This window comes from Ixodes scapularis, unplaced genomic scaffold, assembly GCF_016920785.2.
Source record: "Ixodes scapularis isolate PalLabHiFi unplaced genomic scaffold, ASM1692078v2 PGA_scaffold9__187_contigs__length_104089568, whole genome shotgun sequence".
Taxonomy (NCBI): Eukaryota; Metazoa; Arthropoda; class Arachnida; order Ixodida; family Ixodidae; genus Ixodes; species Ixodes scapularis.
In genome coordinates this window covers 10,574,161-10,597,494 of record NW_024609884.1, presented here as the reverse complement: position 1 = coordinate 10,597,494, position 23,334 = coordinate 10,574,161, and the positions used below count along the sequence as shown (strand labels likewise).

At 48.6% G+C, this 23,334-nt stretch overlaps 1 protein-coding gene across 1 annotated transcript in view; it reads left to right on the top strand.

Moving 5' to 3' along the window:
- The window catches only part of LOC8031940, a 91,658-nt gene extending 69,916 nt beyond the window's left edge, over positions 1-21,742 (top strand). Inside the window, exon 3 of the mRNA XM_042287181.1 lies at positions 14,518-21,742. Coding sequence (XP_042143115.1) covers positions 14,518-15,604 — 1,087 coding nt within the window. The 3' untranslated portion in view covers positions 15,605-21,742. The remainder of the gene's footprint in view (positions 1-14,517) is intronic.
- Positions 21,743-23,334: the final 1,592 nt, after the last annotated feature.

Sequence of the window (23,334 nt, the reverse complement as noted above, 5' to 3'; positions counted from 1 at the left end):
GGAGGCGCCATTGGCCGAAAGCGGGCTGAGCGTGTTCCAGGGCGTCTTCAGTAATTCTAATGTGACCAACCAGAAGCCGGAAATAAGACCCTGGCGGTTGTCGCGAGAAGCAAACTTAATAAGTGTGTCGGAGTAACTCTCGGTGTCTGAAAATATGGTGCGCGTGATGTTTCAATCACGGTCATCCAAAATCATGGTGGAAGTGTGCGACTAGCGGAACGATCAACATAATCCGCACGCCAAGCGCCGAAGACCAAGCATTGGCCGTCTGAGTGGTCACACTCTGTCCGAGCAAAACAGAGTTGAGTGGCGCATTCGTTTCTTACATCTTTCTGGACGATCATGATCGAAGAATCACGTGCACCCTATATTCAACCATAAAGGGTTACTACGCTTCACTCGTATGCGCTTATGAAAACCATATACCAACATATGCCTTTGATTAAAACAGTTTTTCGCTACCACTGCTAGGGGATTCTTTTCGGCTTCTGGTTGGTCAAGAGAGCACGTCAAGCCCTCTTTCTGCGTCTGGTGCACGCTGGTCTGTCCGCGCCTCCCATTGACTATACTCTCTCTATACACGGCTCTGGCTGTGCTTAAAGGGCCCATGAAACGATTTTAGACAGAATTTTACAAACTGCACTGTTAATGGAATCAAAAGAAAACTAGCACGCGATATTAGAAAAGCTAGATTCTAATTTTTCGCATAAAATTTTGGCAAATAAAAGGGGACCGTACCTTACACTCTCTCCCTCGAACGCTTGCAACGAAGCTGAGTGTATGAATGTGTCGAATAATAAATAAGTTGTGGCGAAACTTTCTGTAATGGGTGGTAGCTAGCTGCGCCACCTAGCAATATAACCGCAACTCAATGTCGGAATATTTTTTTTTTCGAGCACGTCAATAAAATTTAGCTACTGTATTGTATACGAGTAGTGTGTCACTCGAACTGTGCTCGCAAACGATGAAATTGACGATGAATACCCTCGACGGAAATTACCGAGGTTAATACCTGGTTGCATAAGCCGCAGTGTCAACGAGAGCGCGAGAGGTTTCTCCTCGAGGAATCCCATTAGGAATTTATTTTACATCGTTTCTAGCGCTTGGTGTTCGCAGCCGAAATGGGAACCTACCATTCTGTACTGAGTAATCACCAGCTCCTCCGCTGCCTGTTCCGGCGCCGAACTGCTACAGCCTTCATCGGGCGAGTTTTCGTTCTGCCCCGTGCACGTCCCGGCGTACGGAACAAAGTCCATACTTTCACTATACCGAAATATTTTAAGCTGCACTTCACTCAGCCGTGTCGTATCCATAGCAATGGTGTTGATCGCACAAGCGCCGTGGACTAACGAGTCAGCATGCATGGATAAATTACTTCCAAAATCTAATTTAATTACAATTACTTTGCTCCAAAAGTAGTTTAACTACAATTATAATTACTACTATGTAAAAAGTAATTCATTAAAATTACAAAATACTTTTTTGAAAGTAATACAATTATTTTTCAACTGCTTATTTCTGAGAGCTACCCGACTTTGGCCATATAACTTTAAACGAGTCGTTTAGAATCCAACGAATTTGTTCGTTCCATGCCCCAATGTTTGAGGAGGCTTAAACAGTGTTGTTTAACTGTCACATATTGTACTTTCCTTTTGTGAATTTAGTTACATTAATGACAGACCTTGACAGGTTGGGGGAATGAAGTCCTACGTTCTTATATTTTCAAATATAATAATAATAAATTAGTTCATATACTCGAAGACGCCAGATCACTAAAGTAAAATTGGGTTGACACACTTTTGTTAGCCAGGCAAACAAAAATGTGTCAATTAGTCATATCTTAATATTTACGTGTTAATATAAAACTAAAATCCACACGCGCTAATGCGACCGCATTAATATACAAACGTTTCATGTTATTGTAAATTATTTACTTTGAGTTGAAATTATAATGGCTCAAAAATATGTAAGAACCGAATCGGAGCTCCCCGAATCAGTCGTGACAATATTCACACTTCGGGGTCAGTCCTCAAAATGCTTATGCAAATAATATCGAAGTAAAACCAACAAACAAAAAACTTGGGAAAAAAAATGCGACAGTACTGTAAGAGGGATAAAAAAAAACTGCAAAAAATAAAATAAAAGCAGCTTAACTCCATAGACAACTAAAATCCCCAACCTCAGCTGAAAACTGAAGCTCAGTTTTGTTTCTCTCAATATTTTTGCATGCTTACGCTATTGTTTTCTGCTCGTACCGCAGACGGCGCCACAGGGCGCCGTTGAGATAGGCTCAAGAGGATTTTCTCTCAGCCCGCAGTGTGAACAACCAACAACGCGACGCTATTTTTGTAACGCGTGTGTGTGAGAGCGTGTCTATGTGTGCGAGTGTGTCACCGAGCGCTCGGCCGCTTGTGCGAGCACTGAAGCTTTCAGAGAGGTTCCGTCGGCGCCGCAAAGTCTTGCAAAAGTAGTTGTAATTGTGCATGAAAATTTGGAATTACAGATGCTAGAAAGTAATTAAATTACCATTCCTTTCATAAAGTAATAAAGTACAATTACGAGGAAAGTAAATAAATTACAGTAATTCAATTACTTTAACTGAATTACTACCAAAGTATGTACTACACTGGAGAATGGAGTAGTGTGATCACCGCGCCCGCTTGCTGAGACACTTAATGTCAGAATTGACAGATGGCGCTGCGGTCCACTCCTCCCGAGGCTTTCCCGCGCACTTCTGCGATCGCGTGCGTATCAGCACGTGTGTGCGTCGGTATTTTTATCGTCAGATAGCTCGGATGATTCAGAAGAATCGTAGGAACTGCGTCGGCCGGAAGCACTGGTTTCCCACGCTGAACGCGTACATTTTCACCGCTGATGACGTGAACGTAATCTCTAGTTACATAGTGTGCTTCAAAATCTAATTCGCACACAGCAGAGATCTCATCCAACATCTTGTCCTCTCGATGCCAATTCTTATCCCACAGTTTTTGCCGCTCCTCGTCTTCGGGTACACCGAACAAGGACACCTTTAGCCCGTCCTTCGCGCGCGTGTATCCTGTTCTACAGTTAGGTGGTATCACCGGCGATTAGGCATTCTTGCATTTGAGTCGAAGAACGAAACTGCAGGACAACAGCGATCACAGTGACCACACGGCAAAGGCACACAGACGAGCACACGCGAACTGCAGTCACTCACTCAACGCCAACACTGAAGCCAAGCGCAAACACACGCGGCCGTCCGTAGCGGAATGCAAGACGCGTCAGGAGGAGTCGACAGCAGCGCACCCGTCAGCCTCTGGCATATCCTGCCTGACCTCGAAGCATGAACGACAGAGGGCGGTGAGCTCACTGCCCCATTCCAGGTCACTCATTGGTCCTACGAAGCAATCGGCCTTCATGGAAACCTCAGTAGGTGACGTCGTCTCGACGCCCTTGCGTCGAAACGTCGACGCAAAAAACGTCGTTTCGATGCAACGCGACTCCTTCGCTCGGCTGGGAGAACTTCCGTTTCCGGTAGAAAGGCATACTTTACGCCACGGCCACGTGATTCTTCTTGTTGGTGGACGAGTCCGGTCGAGTCGAGGAGGAAAGCAGCTGGAACTTTTTATCTTTTTTTGTGCAACAAAATAAAACGAAAACGGATTCCTGCTCCGGGTTCCATGAGCATTGAAGATCAATTGGTGTCTTCATTTGGAAAACAGTGGAAAATCATTTCATGGCCCCTTTAAAAGCACCATGCAGACACATCGACAGGAATGTTGCCACAAGAACCATTGTACTTTTTTTAAAGGCCCCCGCTGGCTGATGAAAGAAGCATGATCATCCGTGAATGACTATTTTTGTTATTAAATTAAACGTAAACCCAATATCATTCCATTAAAATAATCAAAAGAGCAACAAATTTGTATACACTTCAGTGTTTTGTTGAAGTTCGGAAAGTTTAATAAACGAAATGCTGTTCTTAAAACAACAAAAAAAGCACTTCTGTAATTTAATTACGCACATCCATGGCATTTTGCATGCAGAGTTTTATGATTATATAAAATCAGTCTGTGGGACGTAAATATGCCTTCTTAAAAAACCTCAGATATGGTTATCCCCAACGTTTCAGTCGGCAACTGCTAAAACTGTTTTAGTTTTAATTCAAAGATTTTTTTGTTTTTCTTACTATGCCTTTAAACATTTGGAGGCGTATATAGGTAATAGCTAAATCAGAAATATGACATTAAAAAAAGTTTATATAGTGCCACTAAGCCACATATTCGAGGCACGCTCTACACTCGACTAATAATGAACGCAAATAATGCGCAGGCGGGTTTTTATTTTAAAACGTTTCGTGCAGTGTAGGGTTCTCAAATGAGCACGCACTAAGTTTAATCTATTTTCCATTACACGACGCGTCGACGTGGAGGAGTGCTCTTCCCAAGCATATGCGGCTGCGCTGTTGTCAAGCGAGATACGCAAGACTGCGATGTTCACGCTGCGGGTGTGGCTTCTCCGCAGTGCACCGGCGCGCGGCGAGAAGCGCACTCAAAGGTGCCAAGTGGCCCGCTCAGGCAGACCCAAGATTGCGCAACTTCCGAGCAGTGGCGAAGTCGAGTGCTCGGAAGTTCCGCAATAATCCCCTCACCCGGCTACGCGACTGCTTCCGAGTACTGTCATCTTATGATACAAAGATCAAATCGAGCAGTATACAATCCAAAATAATAAGCAAGTTTATATATATATACTATATATATTATATATATATATATATATATATATATATATAAAGTACAAGTTTGCCATAACGACTCGGCAGGGTAGCAGGGCCCGAAATATTAGGTTCGGTATTAAGAGAGTGAAATTAACGTTCGGCGCAATGTTGGCACACATTTTTCAGATCTTGGATAAATGCAGCAGGATGTAGGAGGGTACGCACTGTAACGGCAAAAGGTGCAGCCAATAACATTACTTAACCGAACGTCCTCAACTCCAAAAAACGACGACCGCTTGCCAAAACGCACACATGGCGACCCGCGGCACTGAACGGCTTCGTTCATCGACGAGTGCCTACTAGGCACTCGTCGATGAACGAAGTTAGTAGACGCTTTCAACAGTGTTGAAAGCGTCTACTACTTCGGCGTTTTCTTTTCTTCTTACGCCCGTTACAAAAAAAGTTGGGAGAAAAAGAGAGTGTGCGCGGGGGGGGGGGGGGGGGGGGGGGAGGGAGGGGGAGAGAGGGGGGAACTAGAGTACGACCTGATAAGCCCTGAAGCCCAAGGCATCATAAGATAGCATTTTCATCAACCTCTATTCTGCGGAGCGTTCCTTTGGACGCCGTTCATGAAGGGGTTATTTAATGCAAAGTTGCAAAACTGCGGCAAGAAATTATTTCGACGGCACTCTCTGGGGTTATTGTGAGACGGTAATTGAAACAGCCCTTCCTCACGACACACGTACAACCGCCGGGCACACCTCAATTGAGTTAAGGTCTTCCGGAGTGCTTTTCACTGCTCGCGCTACTCTAAAGAAAAAAAATTATATATTTTTTAATCATTGGCAGTATAATTTGCCTTTAAAAATTCATGTTCTATTATACGAGGAAAGCCGCGTTTGGTTTTCTGTCCGTTTCCAGGCGAAGATGTAGTAATGTATACATAATAGAAGGCTACAGAATGAATGTGTTGTGGCCCGAGACGTTGTGAGAAACCCAAGGAATACGTAAGCGCGTTTGAATAAAAAAAAAAAAAAAAAAGGGAACGTCCACGGTCCCGCCGACAAACGCCGCCGATATTCATGAATCCAGATGAATCGGAATGCTGAACGGTATACGTGCAATGGAAGGATGTTTGCTCCCACACTTCGAAGGCCTCAATTCGGTCGTCGTACGTTCGTTTACTACACTTGCTTTAAAAAAAGACGAAAAGAAAACATATGAGCGGAATTAAATATTTATTGCAAACAGACTCGTAAAGTGCGCTAAGGCTTTTCCTTTTTTTTTTTTTTTTCTAATCAAAGAACTTAAAAAAACGCGTTCGATGTTGTTGCTTTTTCTTTTTTTTTTTTTCTTTCAATTTCTAGCTTTTTCGACGTGCATTCTTATTGTCGGATGCTTTCACTCGCAGACTCGTACGCTACTCATTGCGAGTAATGAAATTGCTTCTGATCAATTACTTTTTTGGGGTAGCTTTGTAATAAAATTATTAATTTCATTAGGTAATCTAAGAGTACTCGAAATGCTTCTTGAAGTAGTAAAATTACTTTCAACAATTGCTACTTTTCTAACAACCTCCCCCTCCTCCTCAATCTCCTCAGTTTCAGCGCGTACGAGAACATACTTCACCACATTCCGAGCTCAAATGCTGCGATATACCGACTTTATCAGCTTCTCAATCTCGCGAACAACAAAGAATAAAACCATCGTTAAAAAGCGGCGCGAAAGGAGGTCAGACTCGTTTAAATAGTTTGGGTAGTGTTTTCTTTGTTTTTGCTTTTTAGTTTTGAGCTGGAGCGGTGAGGTCGAAGTTCCCTACGAAAGCCTTTTAGTGCGAAGTTGGATGATTATTGTAACATCCGCGTCTTTATTAAATGTTCAAACGAGCCAACCCTTAAAAAAAAAAAAAAATACTTTGACTTAGAGTAGTTCTACACTCTGGTACCCACTAAATACCCAAAACCAGATAATATAAAAAAGTAGGTTCTCAGTGCATTTACTGTGCATGATCAGTTTACAAGGAGGCACGTTTGTACGTTACTTTTTTTTTCTTCAAGTAACGCTCACTTACTTTTCCTCTGGAGTGATCGAGTAGTCTAATCGAATACTTTATTAAGCGGCAGTAATTATAATATTCGATCACTTTTGTTCGAGTAACCTATAGGAGTCTGGGACCTTGAGCGATGCAGAGCAACGGCATCCGATTTCGGAGAGCCCCGAGTAGGGGTGAATACGACACGACGCATGGCGCAGTCAGCATGCCGTTACAGCATTACACGACGACGGTCGTCGCGTAGCCCTTCTCGGAACGCTCCGGTGATCCGCTTTCGAGTCGGTGAAAGAGGGCGAGCCGACGACCCGACCCCCCCCCCCCCCCCCCCCCCCTCCTCCCCCAAAGTCGATTGTGTACACTTCCCCATCCGTTTAAACGCTCCTTCGTGAAACGGGAACTAGCGCAGTAAAGCTTTTTCGAAATAGCCGACCCATTGTTAACGTAGTCTGAAAGACAATGTATTTGAGCCCGGAACGACGACAGGCGACAACGGACCCTCCCACAACGAGAAAAAGAGGTGAGGTGAGAGAGAGAGAGAGAGACAGAGAGAGAGAAGGGAGCGGAGGGGAGAGATTGTTTCGAAGCGATTCGGAGGAGCGGGAACAGAGGAGCTGCTTCAAATATTCAGCCCAGCGGTTCGGGTAACGCCGACGGAGGAGTTCTCTGGGGCGAAAAGTCAAGGCCAGCCACCTGCAGAATAAAGCGCTGAGAGGAGAGCCCCCCCCCCCCCCCCCCCCTCCCCTCCCCCTGCGCGCGACAAGACAAAGTGTATCATCGATCTGTGCGGCTCGCAACTTTCGCACGCCATGATGCTCAAATGCCGCGGCAGGCTGCACCAAGATGCGAGCTTTAACGGCCCACGCCACGCAGGGGAGGAGAGGTGGCGCCGCACTTCACTCCACCTTAAAGGGGAGAGGGGGGGGGGGCACTGACATAAAAAAAATCTTTTTTTTTCTTTCGTTTTAGTACCTGAAACGATTGAAAACGATGCCTGGACATTACTCTCAAAATTCGAAACTTGGAAACTCGGTATTCGTGAAGTAAGAAAACAATTTTCGAAATCCGAATTTGAAGTTCCCACGCGATCCGCGCCAGTGCAGTGACGTCAAAGATTGAGTCGTCCTGCAACTCGAGTTTCCCTCACGCCTCCGAATCGTCCCAACCCGAGGTGTCGTGTTCGCCTACGTCCCGCGATATGAACCGCTCTTCTCCCGTGCGTGCCGCCTATCGCTGTGAGCAGACGACGCTGCTCCACTTTCGAGTCTGAAGTTCTTACAGGGCTCTTTCAGCGACCTCAAATTCTTTAAAACGGTGTGAAGTCGAAGAGAACGCGCAGTGGACTTTTGCGAGCAATGTTAGGGGCCACGTCGCGCCGGTGCTGCGTGAAAGGCTGCCCCGGCGGAGGCAGAACCGACACTACGGTACACAGACACCAAACCCAGCTGTCTTGACCGTTTGACGATTTCCTTTTCGAACTCCGAGAGGTCATCGGGCACCTAAATAAGAGAACATCGTCCGATTCTCCGACTCGCCGATCATCCTTAGAGCTACATGTGTCGACCGCCGCCATGTTTTCCGAGGGAAGATAAAAAGCCAGGAGGCGACATCACTCCGGACTCCGATTTTCGGTATTTCAAAAAGAAGGGCCGTAGTGCGTTCGCAATTGCGTTAAAAAAAAAAAACATGTTTACGGATGCCGTTATTAAATATTATAAAAATGTCGCTTACAAAGCTTCTAAAGTTCACAATCGAATACGTCACAAATAAAAAGAAGCGAGGAAATCAAAAACAAAAAAGAAAAGCGCAAAAAAAAAAAAAGCGCTCGGGTGCGTGGGGAAACTTTTCTTTTCGCGTTGTGGCTTCTTCTTTTTTTTTTTTTTACTTTATTATTTTTTTTTTGCGTGTCTATGACTACAATTCGCATCTTTTTAGACAGCAAAAAAATACGACCTTTGGAGTGTCAGCGCCCCTTCAAGTCTGGCCGAAGCCGAAACTACGAATTCGACGGAGTCAACCAAGCAGCCCCAAAAGTGCATTGTCACGGCGCTCGTCGTTTTTGTGGGTTTGCTGTCACCAGGTTCAGAGGACAAAATTGAGAATAGGACGAGACAAAAAAAAATGGAGGACTTATATGCTTCGCCTTTAAAGGGACACTGACAGGGTATTTATGCTCGCAAAGATTTTTACTTGTACACGACATATGAGAGCCCAACCACCGAGAAAACAATTTGGGGCTCGAAATTCCTTTTCTTTCCGCTCGAAAACCGCCGATCAAGAACTGGCCGGTTTGAGTCGCGCTCACTCTCTTCTCTGTGGTCACGTGCCGTTTTCTATGGTCTAGACACAACCACCAAATGTAACCAACGTCGTGGGTCATCGAAGGCACCCACACATTATTAAAACTAGGCAAAAAATATGATACCCATTTTTTGACCATTTTGTGTGACTTCTAAAAAACTGCAAATACGTTGATCAAAAAAAAAAAAAAAGTTGCACAGCCACGTGGTTTTTGCCAACTCTCTTTTCCAATATGTTTCTTCTTCCTCTCCAGTCCAATTTCGGTTTCGATTTCGAGCAGCTGTGCGTGCGTGCGTGCGTGCGTGCGTGCGTGCGTGCGTGCGTGCGTGTTTTCACTTTATTGAAAATAGATGTGACGCTGTAGCAAAATATTGATTGGGTAATATTCTGACACCATAATAAGTCGCCTAGCAAAAAGAAAAAAAAATTGGGAGGGGGGGGGGGGGGGGGGGGGAGAATGGGACGCGATAGCGTTATCGGGCCCCGTTCGCATCGGCTTCTCATCCACTCCTAGTGCTCTTTCCACCAGTGAGCAGGAAGTGCGGCGGGCATGGCCGAGTCAGTAGCGTGTATGGCTCGCAGACGAAGGGACATTTTTTCTTCATTCTTTCTTTACTTTATAAAGCGAAATCATTTGAGACATGCGGCGACCTTTAATTCGCATTACATGTCGTGTTTTTTAAACACTTTCATTCCACGCGTGACGTCACGTTTCACGTTGAGGATTGTTTGTGATCCCCGCGCGAGGTCATGTGGCTGTGACGTCATGATCCTATCAACCAATCAGGATTTTGCCGTCACGACGCTATCGACGCCGGCTTCTTTTCTGAGACACGAGCTACTTTACGCTACCGCGTTAAAAGAAAAAAAACAAAACAAAACACACACACACACACACAATCTCCTTTGTGACAAGCATGGTGAAACGTCATGCTTGTTACAGCGCACTTTTTTTAGGTTTAAAGTTTTAAACATATTTTTAGCATCGTCATTCGCCGAGCCGTAGATTGTAGCAATTGGTGCTTTCAAGTGCTTCGCGCGAGAGCAGACACTGCAGATTTCTTGTATTCGTGCGTATCCGGTGGAAGTGAAGGTCAGCAACTCGGTGTTTGCCGTATACTTCGCTTTGCGCAGCCAACCATACACCGAATCCCTCCTCGATGATCGTTGCGAGGCAGAACAAACACGCCGTGAAATGTCGGCTGCAGTTTCTGAGTGCTCGCGTGAACGACACCGCCGACGACGAAGTCGTGCAGAGTGAAGGCTGGAACAGAGGTGCGAAAAATAAACCGAAAAATGTACAAAACTCAAAACACGAAAAAAAAAAAAAAAAGAAACTTTCACACCTATCCTTACAGGAAAAAAAAAAAAAAAGAAACATGAACAAGACGACATTAATTCCAACATGGAAATTGCGACTGCGCTTTTAACGAGATCATAGTCGGAGTTTGCGTGCGCAGTAAAGACGCTAATTTCTCGATATTAGCGTGGCACGATTTTCACGTGTTCGTCCGATTTTCGTCCGATTTCCGAATGGTTTTTTCTCACATGTGTTTCGGCCGCTTTTATACATGGTGCGATTCTGTGATTTTCGGTTGCAACGTCGTTCGTGCGGCAAAGACACCCCGTGGACGGCAGCTGATGAGACCGATAACGCATCTTTACTGCACCAAGTCCGTGGTACTTTGTTCACGGGCTCTTTGCCGCAAGAGACTGAAAAGTGAAAGCCGAATCACACCATGTGAAACGGGCTCGAGGTTCACAGAAGCGCTGGAAATTGCGTAGAGGCGATGGTCCTAAGACACTGAATGATATTTGGAGAACGATGTGAGTTGGGTGTTTCTGTCGTCAAAAAGCGGGCATTGTTGGTTTCGTGTATGCTGTGGGCTTTTGACGCGTAAGAAACACTTATTCGCCAGCGATATCATCGAGCCTAGCTCGGTGCAGCTGAGTCAGGTCGGGAATAGCGAGAGTTTTTCTGCAGCGTCCTCCGACACGGCTGTGATGTGACGCCTGGCTTCGGGAGGTCCGAACCGATATAGTGCCGGAACATACAGCTGTATTCGAGTGCTTCCCTATACGTACGTATATGAGGTTGAGCTACGTGAGAAAGTACGTAAACTGGAGACTTGCGCCCCGTGGCTTTTGCGCACAGCTCAGCTCTGCTAATCAGAACTCTACTCTCTTATTTTCGATTGACACGGGAACAAAGTTTATGTATTTGACTAAAACTCCCAAGACTGGGACGAGAAGGGACGGACAAACACAAAGTCCGTCCCAGTCTCGGGGTTTTTAGTCAAATTTTTAACCACCACCAGCTCGTTTGTGCCCTAACCTTTGGTTCACTAAAGTTTATGTTTGGCTTTTGCACCCAAAGGAGAGAAGTGTACCAGATGTGTTGTTGCGAATTAGACCGGCCTATGCAAGTGGCGTAGACGAATGTGGTGGATCCCGGAGTTAGATGAAGAGTTGCCGGAAAGGGGGGGGAGGGGGGAGAAGGAGAGAGGGAGGGGTCAGCTATTGAGAGTCTGTCGCCTACGTAATACCCCTGTCACCGGAACATCTCAAATGACATTTAGCGAGACTGCCATTCATTCTGGGGATGGACGAATCAGTGCGCCATACCAACTCTGCACGTTCCACTTGACATATGCGCGCTGGTTGGACAGTTTTTTAACTGCGTACAGTCTAAATTGCACTGGAGATGCCCGCGTGACGGGTGTTGCCGACGCACATTGGGTGCACGAACGCTCGTGGAGCACCAAGAAAAACTACCAGCGCGATTAAGCTGAGACGGAGTATAATACCGTTTTATTTACCTATTGGCGACGTGCGCGACCCAAAGCGTCGCTGCGATCGGCCATCGACGATTGGCTAAACGCTCCCAATGACGTCCGGAGTGGGATAATTTGCTTTTATTTCCGTCGATGCTCTCATCGACGGAAATAAGAGAAATGCGGTGTAGATTGAGAAGCGCGACTGCTAGGCTTTCACCACGTTTTTTACGCACCATCGAATTTGTCGCTTGCTGCTAAGAATCTCCGTCGCGACATCAGGGATAGAAACCGTAAGACGGTGTTACCGAAACATCTCGTCGCCAATACTCAGTGACAGGTTAAGAATGCAGTGCAAGGTCCACTGTGAGAGTTTTCTATCTTCGACGATACTTGAGCGTATTCTCGAAACCCACAGCACGACAGTCGACAACACACGCGCGTGCCAGAGGTAAAGCTTCTAACTGCACGTTACACCTGTTACCAACTATGGTAGCGTCCGCCAGGCACGAGTCGATTACCGTGGCGCTAATTTGATATCGCCTCCACATTTCGAGCACCGCATTTTAGACTTATGCGGGCAGAGTAAACCCACCAATCATTCGAACTAGAGCTCGGCGTTCCGACGCCCCCGCCCGCATGTCCCTCAGTTTCTCGTCGCAGAGTACCACGGCGGACTTGCCCGAGATGAGGTGAGCCACATCGTCGTTTGAGAGACTCGCTGAACCGCTGAACACATCGGAGTACGCGGAGATTGCTTCTCTTCCCATGAGACATGTCGCGACGCTGTCTCACGGGGAGGAAACAAAAGCTCAACAATAGATGCTCAAACTCTGACCGGTTCTGTTGACATGTTTGCCGCAAAGGCATACCAGCGGGAGCGTGCGCAGCCGTGTAAACTCGCGCAAGGAAATCGCTTTCTGAAGTCACGTGCTCGCTCCCTTGCTTGCCACAACTACAGTGTACTAGAATAAAGGGTAGCGTTGGGACCAGAGCAGCTCGCGTGAGGCGTGTGGTGTAGATAGCGATGGGTGTCGACACCGGCGCACACTCTAAAAAAAGCCGGTGCGTCTACTTTCCCGCACAACACTCGGAGAGCCAATCACCGCAACTTACGGAGGCAGTTCAGCGAATGACGATGTCGAAACATATGTTTAGACCCAAAAACGCAGTCTGAGTTGTGACATTAAGCAATGCAAAACGTCACGCTTGCAATGATGTCACAACTCAGATTGCGTTTTTGGGTCTAAACATAGGTTTCGACATCGTCATTCGCTGAGCTGCCTCCGTGAGTTGTGGTGATTGTCGCTCCGACTGTTGCGCGGGAAACTAAACGCACGGGCCTTTTTCTTTTTTTTTTTTTTGAGTGAATCGGCAGTGAAGATTTTTCGTGTTTTAAAAGTAGCGCAAAATGCGTCGATGCAAGAGGCACATGCAACGTGCAGCCCTTGGGAAGGTCATGGCGGCACAGCGCAGCACTGAGCTAGATTTCAGACGCCATGTTCTTCCTAGAAGTGGTGCGCAGCGCGTGTCTGGAGCATTTCCACAACAATGAATAGCGCCAGTTTTCCCAGGATAGAGGGGCTTTAACCGGCAGTAGAGTAAGTATAAAGGTTATTGTGCGCGTGCACCGCGTTCACGCGCATGTGCGGCGGCACGTGCGGACTGTAGCGACTTTCTGCTGCTCCGTCGACTGCAGCGCCGCAATTGTTGACTACACGCGCAGCCTCACAAGTTCCCATTGTCGAGTCGCGCCGGTCAAAGCACTACCCCGTATTCTAGAACACTGTACAGGGCCGCCCACACTGTCGAGAAAACGCGATCGGCGTGCCACGCGCGTTTTCTCGCTAGTGTGGGTGGCCCTTACCACAACGGTGCACGGAATTCGCGAGAAGCAATATGACTTCATGCACGCAATGAAGTTGCAACATCGCGCGCTGTCACAATCCCAGGCGAATACTTTTAGAAACGGAGCGCCATAGCTCCTATGTTGTGGCTTCGGAAAGAAGAGCCGCATACCTTATTTCCGCCGATCGGGTCAACAAATGGTAGCACTTCACACTCCATGTCGGTCTTTATGTGTGCGTGTTTTGGGCCATGCACTCTGTCTCGCGTGTATCACCGCGAGTGTATCACGAACCCACCATTTGAGCAGGTTCCCCCGCTGTGCCCTAATGGGACGCGGCCCCTAGAACTCCTCGGAGAGTTGACATAAGCTCGCTGCCTACTCTCCTAGATCGGTCCGCGAGATACGCCGATACGGGCGACTGAACAGCGTTGGAGACGCTTTTATCCGCTGCCGGGTAAAAGCGTCGCCAACACCCGCTTTTCCGCTGCTGAGGTTTGCACGGCGTAAAAAAGGTTTACTTTCGCAACATCGAGCCAGACGTCGGAATCTTTATATCCTTTGCTGCAGCTCTCCTCCGTGAACTCTGGGACGCGGAGAAAATAATACAAAACCGCAAAGGAAAACAAGTGGACGAAACGATATCTGACGTTGCCCAGATCCGAGAAGGGTGCATTCGCACCGCAACCCAAAGCGTACATCGGGACAGTTAAGTGAAGTCGCTCTGGAGTTCATTTTGATCTTTCGAAACTTCTCGGTGGCCCAACCCACAAGGGCAGCAAGGGGAAAGGTCAGCGTGCGCGTCGGTAGTCTGGGCCTTAACCGCGTGCCCGACGCTCTTTTCCCGCAGCCGAGAAGGGGGAGGCGTTCTGCCGGACAACGACGCCATGGCGACGTCTTCCAACGCGTCGGTGCCGACCTGGACCTCGGTCCGAGACGACGACCCGGCGGCGGCCAGCCAGAGTGCGGCCGTCCGGCTCACGCTGCTTTCGTGCGTGTCGGCCGGGGGCTCCCTGGGCGGCGTGTTCGTCATCAGCGCCGTCATCGTGATGGAGCCTCTGTGCACGCGGAGCAACGCGTTCCTCGTGTCCTCGGCGCTGGCGCACCTGCTGGTGTCGGCGCTGCTGCTGCCGTCCACGTGCGTGGCCATCCTGGCCGGGGTGACGCGGGACCCGGGCCTGTGCCACTTCCAGTGGGCGCTGGTCGTGGTTTGCTTGCTCACCACGCTCCTGTCGTACGCCTTCCTGGCCGCCCACCACTGCCTGGCGACGCCCCGCTGCTCGCGCTGGGGCGTCCTGGCCGCGGCGCTCTTCAGCTGGGCGGCCGCCGTGACTGTGGCCCTCGGGCAACGCACCCTAGGCCTAGGGCCCAACTTCTGCTGCGCGTCTCCCGGGGGCGAGACGCGGCTCCCGCTTCAGCTGTCCGTGTCCGTGGCCTTCGTCCTGGTGCCAGTGCTGGTGACGCTCGTGTGTTTCGCGGTGGCCGTGGTCAGGACTCGACGCCACGACCCGGACGGCGGGACGATGGTCATGCTCAAGAGCCACGTGATCGTGTATGTGCTGACGCTCGTGATGTGGGCGCCAGGGGTCGCTCTGGCTGCCGTGTCCGTCAGCCGGCCCGTGCCGTCGCATCTGGTGGACGTGGCCTGGTGGCTGGCGCTGTCGCACTCCTGCCTCTACAGCTACGTCTACGCGGCAACGCACCGGACGTTTCGGGTGGCCTTCAACAAGCTCTTCTTCTACTGCTGCTGCAAGAGTCACGTGACCTTTTCGCGGCCCTCTCGCGAGCAGCGGATCGGTGCGCAGGGCACTGGTGTCGGACTCAGGGTGCACATAATTCCGGCCATGAACATTTACTCGGCGAAAAAGGACTCGAGCCAGTCGGCTGTCAAGCACAGCGTCCACGGAAAGGGGCTGCACTCCAGCTACGACCTCTAGCCGCTCCTGCTAGGGGGCTCCCGGGGATCCCGCCTGGTGGTCCCCTCCTAGAGTGCGTCCCAAGAGTCTCCTCCGGTCGAGGGTGAACATACTTCGGAGATGGCGGTGTGCGTGCCAATGTTTCCTGGTGCTACGCATCCTTCGAAGGGTGATGAGGGCGCAGCTCGAACCTGCTCTTCGGCTGCCAGAGAGAGAAAAAAATAGACGGAAGCGTCTGGGCACGTTTCAGCATTCGACAGTGAGCACCAAAGAAAGGCGTTGTCATTGAGGGTACCATGCCCGTCAAAAAAAAACAACAACACTGTCGCTTGGTCTTTAGCCAGGACTGTTGACATCACCAGGTTCTCTGAGCCATCGGCCGTTGTGCCGGTGCCAGAAGAGCGTGAGGACCTTTGTAGCTTTCCTGTCCGATTTTGTTGCCCCCGTGTCGGCCGACACTTTATGTGTAATTGTAAACTCGCCGTGTGAGCCTCCAAGGAGACACGTAGAAACCGCTCGTGTTTCTAAAAGCGCTAACGAAACCACGATACGATATGTCACGTTTGCATTCCGAGAGCTGACGACATTGTGGAAGCGAGAGACAAAAATGGGCCCATTAAGTCCATCACTAATAGAAAGTGCTGCCATTGCTACCTGAATTTGGCACGAAAACCTCAATCCAACTCCCGAGACGGACCTTTAGGTACCGACGGGTTACCAACGATGAGGCGTCTCTTTTGACAACTTCGATCCAGCGGTAGGTCGCTACCTTCGTAGGTACTTCATTTGCGCAAGCGCAGTCACGTCGCGCGACGCTAAGAAAGCTTCAAACTCGGAACGAAGCGAGAGAACACAAGACGCCTGTCGTTCGAAAGCTGGAAGTGTCTATGGGCGCATAGGCAGCACCGCATCAAAACCGCCAATGCACGCCTTCACATGTCTGATTGGTATACACGTCCAGTTACCGGAAGTGATACTTGATCGAACGCCTGCTCGTGAAGCTCTCACAGCAGTGCCTCACAAGTAATAGCGAGAGTGGTACACCGTCCGCTTTTTTAATGAGTTTCGCCAGTATAATAGAGAAACCACGCTGCAAACTCCCAGGAACGAGAAACTCCCAATTCCTACATTACATATCACTTTTCAAGCGTTACCGCTTAAACGACCTGTTAACGGGTATGCCAATCAGATCATTTTTAATTGTCATGGTATGGAGCCCAAATCTTCTGGGCAACCCGGTAGTCCCGGTTTCATTTTTTTTTTTTTTCATTTTGTTTACTGCTTATTATGCTACTTGTCCTGGAAGTCACTTTGTTTTGGTGTAGCGTGGGAGCGAATGCTTTGTTTCTCTTCGATAACGTGCAACGGCCTGAACATGGCAATGTGTAATGGACGACGACGGGATGCAAAAGGACGAAGTGAAGGTTGGCTATGGCAGCGGGCGTGCGAGGCTGTCTAGAACCGTCCGGTGGCGAAAGAAGTGGTCGCTGACCATCACAAATTGAACCAAATAAAAACACGTAAAGAAAGGGGAGGGCGTTCCGAAATGTTCGACAATCGCGAATCCGAAACGAGGTGACGTCATTGTACGTCATACCGACTTGACGCACAGTGGCGCCGGTATTGCCCCTGGTTGTCGCAGGACGCGGCACGCGTCCGCCTACTACGCTACTACATTCCTAAGCGAGCCTATTAATTCACCCGCCTGTCTCGTCCAGTGTCGACAGTCTCGACTTCAAGAAAAGTGCTGAGTCGTTGTGAAGTCTTCTGAACGTGGTTGTAGCATTAATCTCGGTGTGCGATACTTGCTTACGCCGCATCCTATCACGTGATCGTCAGACCGTCTCTAGCCCACAAGTGTACGCTGACTCGGCCCCTTTCCTCCGGCGGATAACTGCTAAGACGTTACGACGCACGCCGCGTTGATGTTGTCCTAATCGGTTTCGCAGTGCCAAATGCAAAACAATTAATTGTATACTGCTGCATATATGTATATCGACATATATAAATATATATATAGTACATATATATTCAAGGAGCATCCCCGAGCATTATTCCATCGTAAAATGTATCGCATACATCTGCAGATCGTCGGCGTGGAAGGGTGGCTTGCCACAGTGGTGTCTGCACACCGTGCATTTATCGCTCTAAACTTGCGTGAATTATTTTACCCTCTTTAAAGGCCGACGTGCAAACTCTGTATTCTGCAAGGCCGAGGATCCTCGTAGTATCCGGGTGGTGAATGTAAGAGAGAGAGAGAGAGAACTACGAGAGGAGGGACGAGGCTCACCCTGCTCTCTCAGAGATTGGCACTCCCCTGAGAGGGAAGGGGGACCATCAAAACAGTATTCGCTCAATCCCTAGGGGTGAAAGTCCAAAGTGCAAAGCGAATACGTCGGCCTTTAAAAAGGTCGAGACTAAAGATTCGTTTTCGCCAACGGGCCGGCGCAGAAGCGCAATCGCATACCCTGATTCCCGGCAACGCCTAAAGGCGACACCATTAGAGGTTGTCCTTCCTTTTGTTCGCAAAACTCGAACCCATCTGCTGTGTGCTTCTTCGGCTCTCTTCTGTTCGTCTCAAATCTAACGCTATCGGCATTTTGTCCTGCTCCTTTTCTTTTTGCAAGGCTTATTCAGTCTGGACTCCGGCCTGGGCGGCTCGTTACTGTACTCCACGTTGGGCGCCAAAAAGATGTAGTGTCCCGAGGGGGTGGTCCCCTCCGCGGGATGGGAACCGCGGTGAAGCTGGGAAGGCCGAAGTTCAGAACGGATCTATTTTATGGTTGCAAAGGGGGAAGGAACAAAACGTGAGATTTATAGCGATATAGTTGAGATGAGACACGTAGAAGACGAGGACCTGAAGAAACACACAGCACAACACTGTCGAAAGGAGATCTACAAAAAAATACAATGACTCGCCTTGTGTTTACTGCGGAACCACGCTCGTTTTACACGTTCCTGCGCCCGTAGGGTACATAGGTTAAAAACGGTTGTGCATTTCAAACATTTTATTCCGGAAATACGAAGATGAACACTTTGCTCCGTTGGATTGCTGGCATATGCGATGTATGCTACACGTGGATAACGCTCGGGGAGGTTCCGTATGAAGTTCCAAAGAGGCTGTATTTTTTCTGGGGAAGAATATATGTATACATGTATAAACGACAAAGTATTTGATTGCCCAGACAGTATTTTCTTTCTCTTGCTACACACACACAAAAAAAAGGTTATTCTGTCTTAGCAGTGCCCTTAAACTAAACTCGAATTAAAAAGGCACGCCCAGGCAGTATTTACTTTCTCTCACCAGACAAAGATAACGAGTGAGTCTATACCACCTTACCAGTTCCCCAAATTAAACGTAACTCGAATTACAAAGACGCGTTCGTGTTTTCTGAAATTTAATGTAAAATTTCGTGGTACTTATTCAAAGCGCTTTATCGGGATTTGCACTTCTCACGTTAACAGCTGGATTAGCAAGCGCCAATATCTGCTATGAACGCCGCCAAAATTTTGCAAATGCTCAGAATTCGTACGAAGGAGTGCCGTTTTGATTGCTAACCTACCGTTAGATAGTTAGCAGTGAGCTGCCATCAGACATCGAAAATACAACTATTTTATAGATGCATTGATGCGAACATAACCGCAGTGCCAAACGACATAAAATGGACATCTAGCGAGGCATACACTGACCTCGTTCAGCACCAACAACGTCTATAGCTTGTTTTAGACAAAAGGAGAAAATAAAAGCCCGAAATCTCAAAGTGAACGCTAAGAAAACTAATAACAAGAACGCCCAGAAGTCTCAAAGTGCCTGTCATAGATAAACTTAGCTCGACAAATTGTCCCCCCCCCCCCCCCCCCCCCCCCCCCCCCCTGAATCCCTTTCTAGGCAGAGGACCACCATTTTTCCCACTGCTGCGTTTGCGTCGCTGACAAACCAATCGTTCCGCCGACTCATTTTCCAGGGCCTTGATTGGTCAATCCCAAGCTTGACGTCACTACTGCAGAGACAAGCTGCCGTAGACTCTAGAGCTCGCGATAACTTGTCCCGCCTCTTCTTCCACATTCCCGCCCCCACCTTATTTTGTTTTGCGTTCACATATACTCGTGTCCCAAAAGCAAGGCTCTCCCGGTATACAGCCTTCGCTTATCCGCCATGTCGACGTGGTACGGCGTGTAGTATTTAGGAACTACGGTTGTGATGGAGGCGATGTCGAGACAAAACCATGCGAGAGACCCCTAGAAACAAATTGAGCCGATACGTTAGGGAAACCGGTACTGCGTCTCGTAGGCAGCTAAGTGTGCTTTCGAGCGTGTCCACGCGTATAGTCGCCGATTCCAAGGCCATTTTAGTCGAACGGCTGCTCGCTTTCATCTTTTGAGTAGCGTCCAACCTCGAAAAGTGCGCCCGCCCGTCGTAAACGCATTTCAGTCGAGGATTACTCGTTCGTCAAATGAACGACCGAAGCGCATCGTTTCCGCGGACAAAGCACAGTGAATTTGTGGCGTTACCTATAGAAGGCATATCAAGTTTGTATTCGTACGTCGGCCGACTGGACTTGTCGGTCACTCATCACTAGGCATTTCGTCGGGATTGCGCGTTCCAAACGTTCATGGCCTGCCGGCCACCGGTGATTCTCACCGGATCGCGCTTTGGGAGGAGTCACCCGCTGCCCCACTCAGGGAACCAATTCGAGACGACGAGATTCGGTAGCGATTTTCTTTCTTACGACTCGATTCATCCATCGTGTGTGTAGGGACAACTGACAGAGATAGCCGTGCAACGAAGCGGTTCACTCTAGGTATAGCGTTGCTGCGGAGCATTTTGTTAGTGAACTAATGGCATCAATGTCGTGCATGCACGACATGCACGGAAGCAGACTCGACGCACTTACTTGTGGCGTGGTCAGAGATACAGTAACACACGGGCGCTGAACGAGAGAAGTAGTCGCGCGTCGTTAAACGTAAGACGCCAGAACACATTAACACACGCTACTGCACGCGATTAGCACCGCGCGTACACACCCGCAGTGACGCGTGGTTGAGGCAGAATGGCGGAGCGGTGGCCGCATTCGGGATCAATACGATCCAGAAACTTGCCACATAGACGAGGGCAGCCTCGCGGCACATTAAAATGGGGCAGTTTGGACTCTTCCGACGTGGAGGCTACAGAATATAAGACATGTCCAGTTCAATTGTGGTATTACACTCTACGAGCTGTAGCGACTGTATACCATACCGTCCGCTGTAGTCGCACTACCAATAGAGGAAAAAAAAAAAAAAAAGGTTGTGGTATTTTACAACGGGGGCATTCTAACTAAAGTAACAAATGTGCGCGTTTATCTTCCTTCGTTTATTTTTTTTTTTCTCGTGCTTTATATTTTTAGGTGTCCCTACGAAGTGTACACACCCCGCGTCGAGTACTGTCCGTGTGTGTCGTACGAAATTGCCCGCTTAACCTCGCCACGAATATTCGCCTCAGAGACGCTCGGTCAGATGTTGTGGCAAATTGCCGTACGAAGTCAATGAAGCATCTTCGTGTGCAGGACCAACCGGTTCCCGGAAGCCCTGGGCGAACCCGCATACATACACATGTTGTCTGACCAAAAGGCGTTGTCGACACAAAGATCGAAGGGCAGAAACGAGACACCACACGAACGCAACAGCAAAATGGAAAAGCGCGGCTTAATGAGCAACTAAAGCCTGCTCTAGAAAAAGCAAGCTCGAAGACAGAGAACACTAAGAGGACCGCTTATGATCATTAAGCGAGAACTGGATAATCCAGTCAAAATCCGTTTTGCCGGTTGCCAGGGGGCCTAACTGTTGACTTCGTACAGCAGGCAGACCTCGTACTTGGGTTCATTTTCTTTTATATACCAATTAACCGACTTGTTCTCTTTCATTCTGACGTGGCGTAATTTCCAACCGACTTTCGGCGCGTTCGCCCCGCGACTTGAGAAGCTCTAACAAGCTTTGGGAGCCTTAAACAAAAACGCCCGACAACAAGGAAACAAGCATCGGAGGGTGCGCTTTCGCGGACCGACGGTCCGTCTTCTCTCTGGGTTCTGGGTGTGTTCTTTAGAGATGTACCGTTTTACAAGGCCTTTTACGAAGTGAAGCACTGCTGCGTGTGTCCATTTCAATAAAATGTTACTGGTACCTTTGTAAAGAGTGCGTGCTTTCTTTCTGTCTATTGTTTTTTTTTCTTTTTTGGGCCCGAAAGTTAAGCAAGCCAGCATACAACGCTGCCGCTGGTTTGCAAAGAGTATATTTGACACAACCGTCGTTTACCAATGGAGTAGGGAACCAAATGATGGTGCGGGAGTAATGGGCGATCTCATTGAAGTTCCGCCTATAGAGCGCGTGCGCGTCGGCGACTGAGCACGTAGTCGCCGAAATTGCGGCGGGGAATTCAGTCTCATCATTCATAAACCAAGATTCGCATAAAAAAAGAGAGGATCGTTTCGATATTGGTTTCGTTGTATGTACGGGCTCCTGTCCGAGGAGAACAGGGCGCGATATTTGCGGGGAGGTCGACAGATTAATGGCCTCTTCAGTATAATAGCACCGAACCTCATATATTGGCCATCCGACGAGCGCTCGTGAACGGATTCACCGCAGCTTGTTAAATTAAAAAAGCGCAAAAGATAATAAAAAGCCGCAAAGTGCGCTTTTCAAACTTCTATCGATTTTCTTCCGAAAGAGTTATTGGAAGCGCTCTTGTTTTCTTCGGCTCGCGTGGACACGAACACAAAAGACGGTGCCGCCAGAATTCACGAGCCTGGTTTGCGTGTCCCGAAAAATTCATGACGTACTTTGCGAGAGGGCTTCTTCGTTGCTTATTTCTTCTTCTTTTCCAGACGACGCTGTGTTTGGAGCGAGAGGGAAAAGAAAGTGTGTGCGTGTGTGTGTGTGTGGGGGGGGGGGGGGGGGGGGGGGAGGAGGAGGACTTGAGCCTCTCGGCCTTCTTGGAGGAGTCGAGGCACGTACTGGGGTCAACATCCATGGCCGCCATAGCGCGAGAACTAAACACCGCCGGCGTGCAAAACTCTGTCGTTGGGAGGAACAACAAGTCGTTCGAGACTGGGAGGGTTTCCCAACGTTATCGAGCCTGCGTAGATGAGCTATGATGGAAACGCCAAAATTCCCCGCAGCAAAAGTACCCATTTCCTCTACCGCCCTTGGGAACGCCGAAAGTATAAAAACGTGAACAGTCGCCCGACAACTCGTTCCACGTGCTGAGGCGCTTCCTCTGGGCATTGACAAGCAAAAACTAAACGTGTTTTCGGCAATCTACACGCACGTGTAAACTACCCCGACTTGCGCAAATCCCGAGGGTAGAAAAAGTCGTTCAAACTGGTTTTGAACGACATTTCTATCCTCTTGGCCGGGCGCGAAAATTATGGTTACGCCAGAAACCACGAGATTCTTGCCGTTGTCTCAGTTTGAATATAGAGTGCCTGCCGTATTTACAGCTTTGCGCGCTGGGAGCCTTTCACGATACTTTGTAACATACACCCTTCTCTTCGCATTCCCCAGACAAACAAGACAACAAAACGTTGTAAGTAGCGAATAAAAAGGCAGAGCCAAACGACTACCATCATTGCGAAAACCCGAGACCAACGAAACCCAGAAGAGAGACAAAGCACGCCAAAGTATCTCGATTTCACGTTTTCGCAACGTTTGAAGTTCACCGGCTCGCCTTCCAGACATCAGCGAGCGGCACAACCCAAACCCAACAAGCACCGACC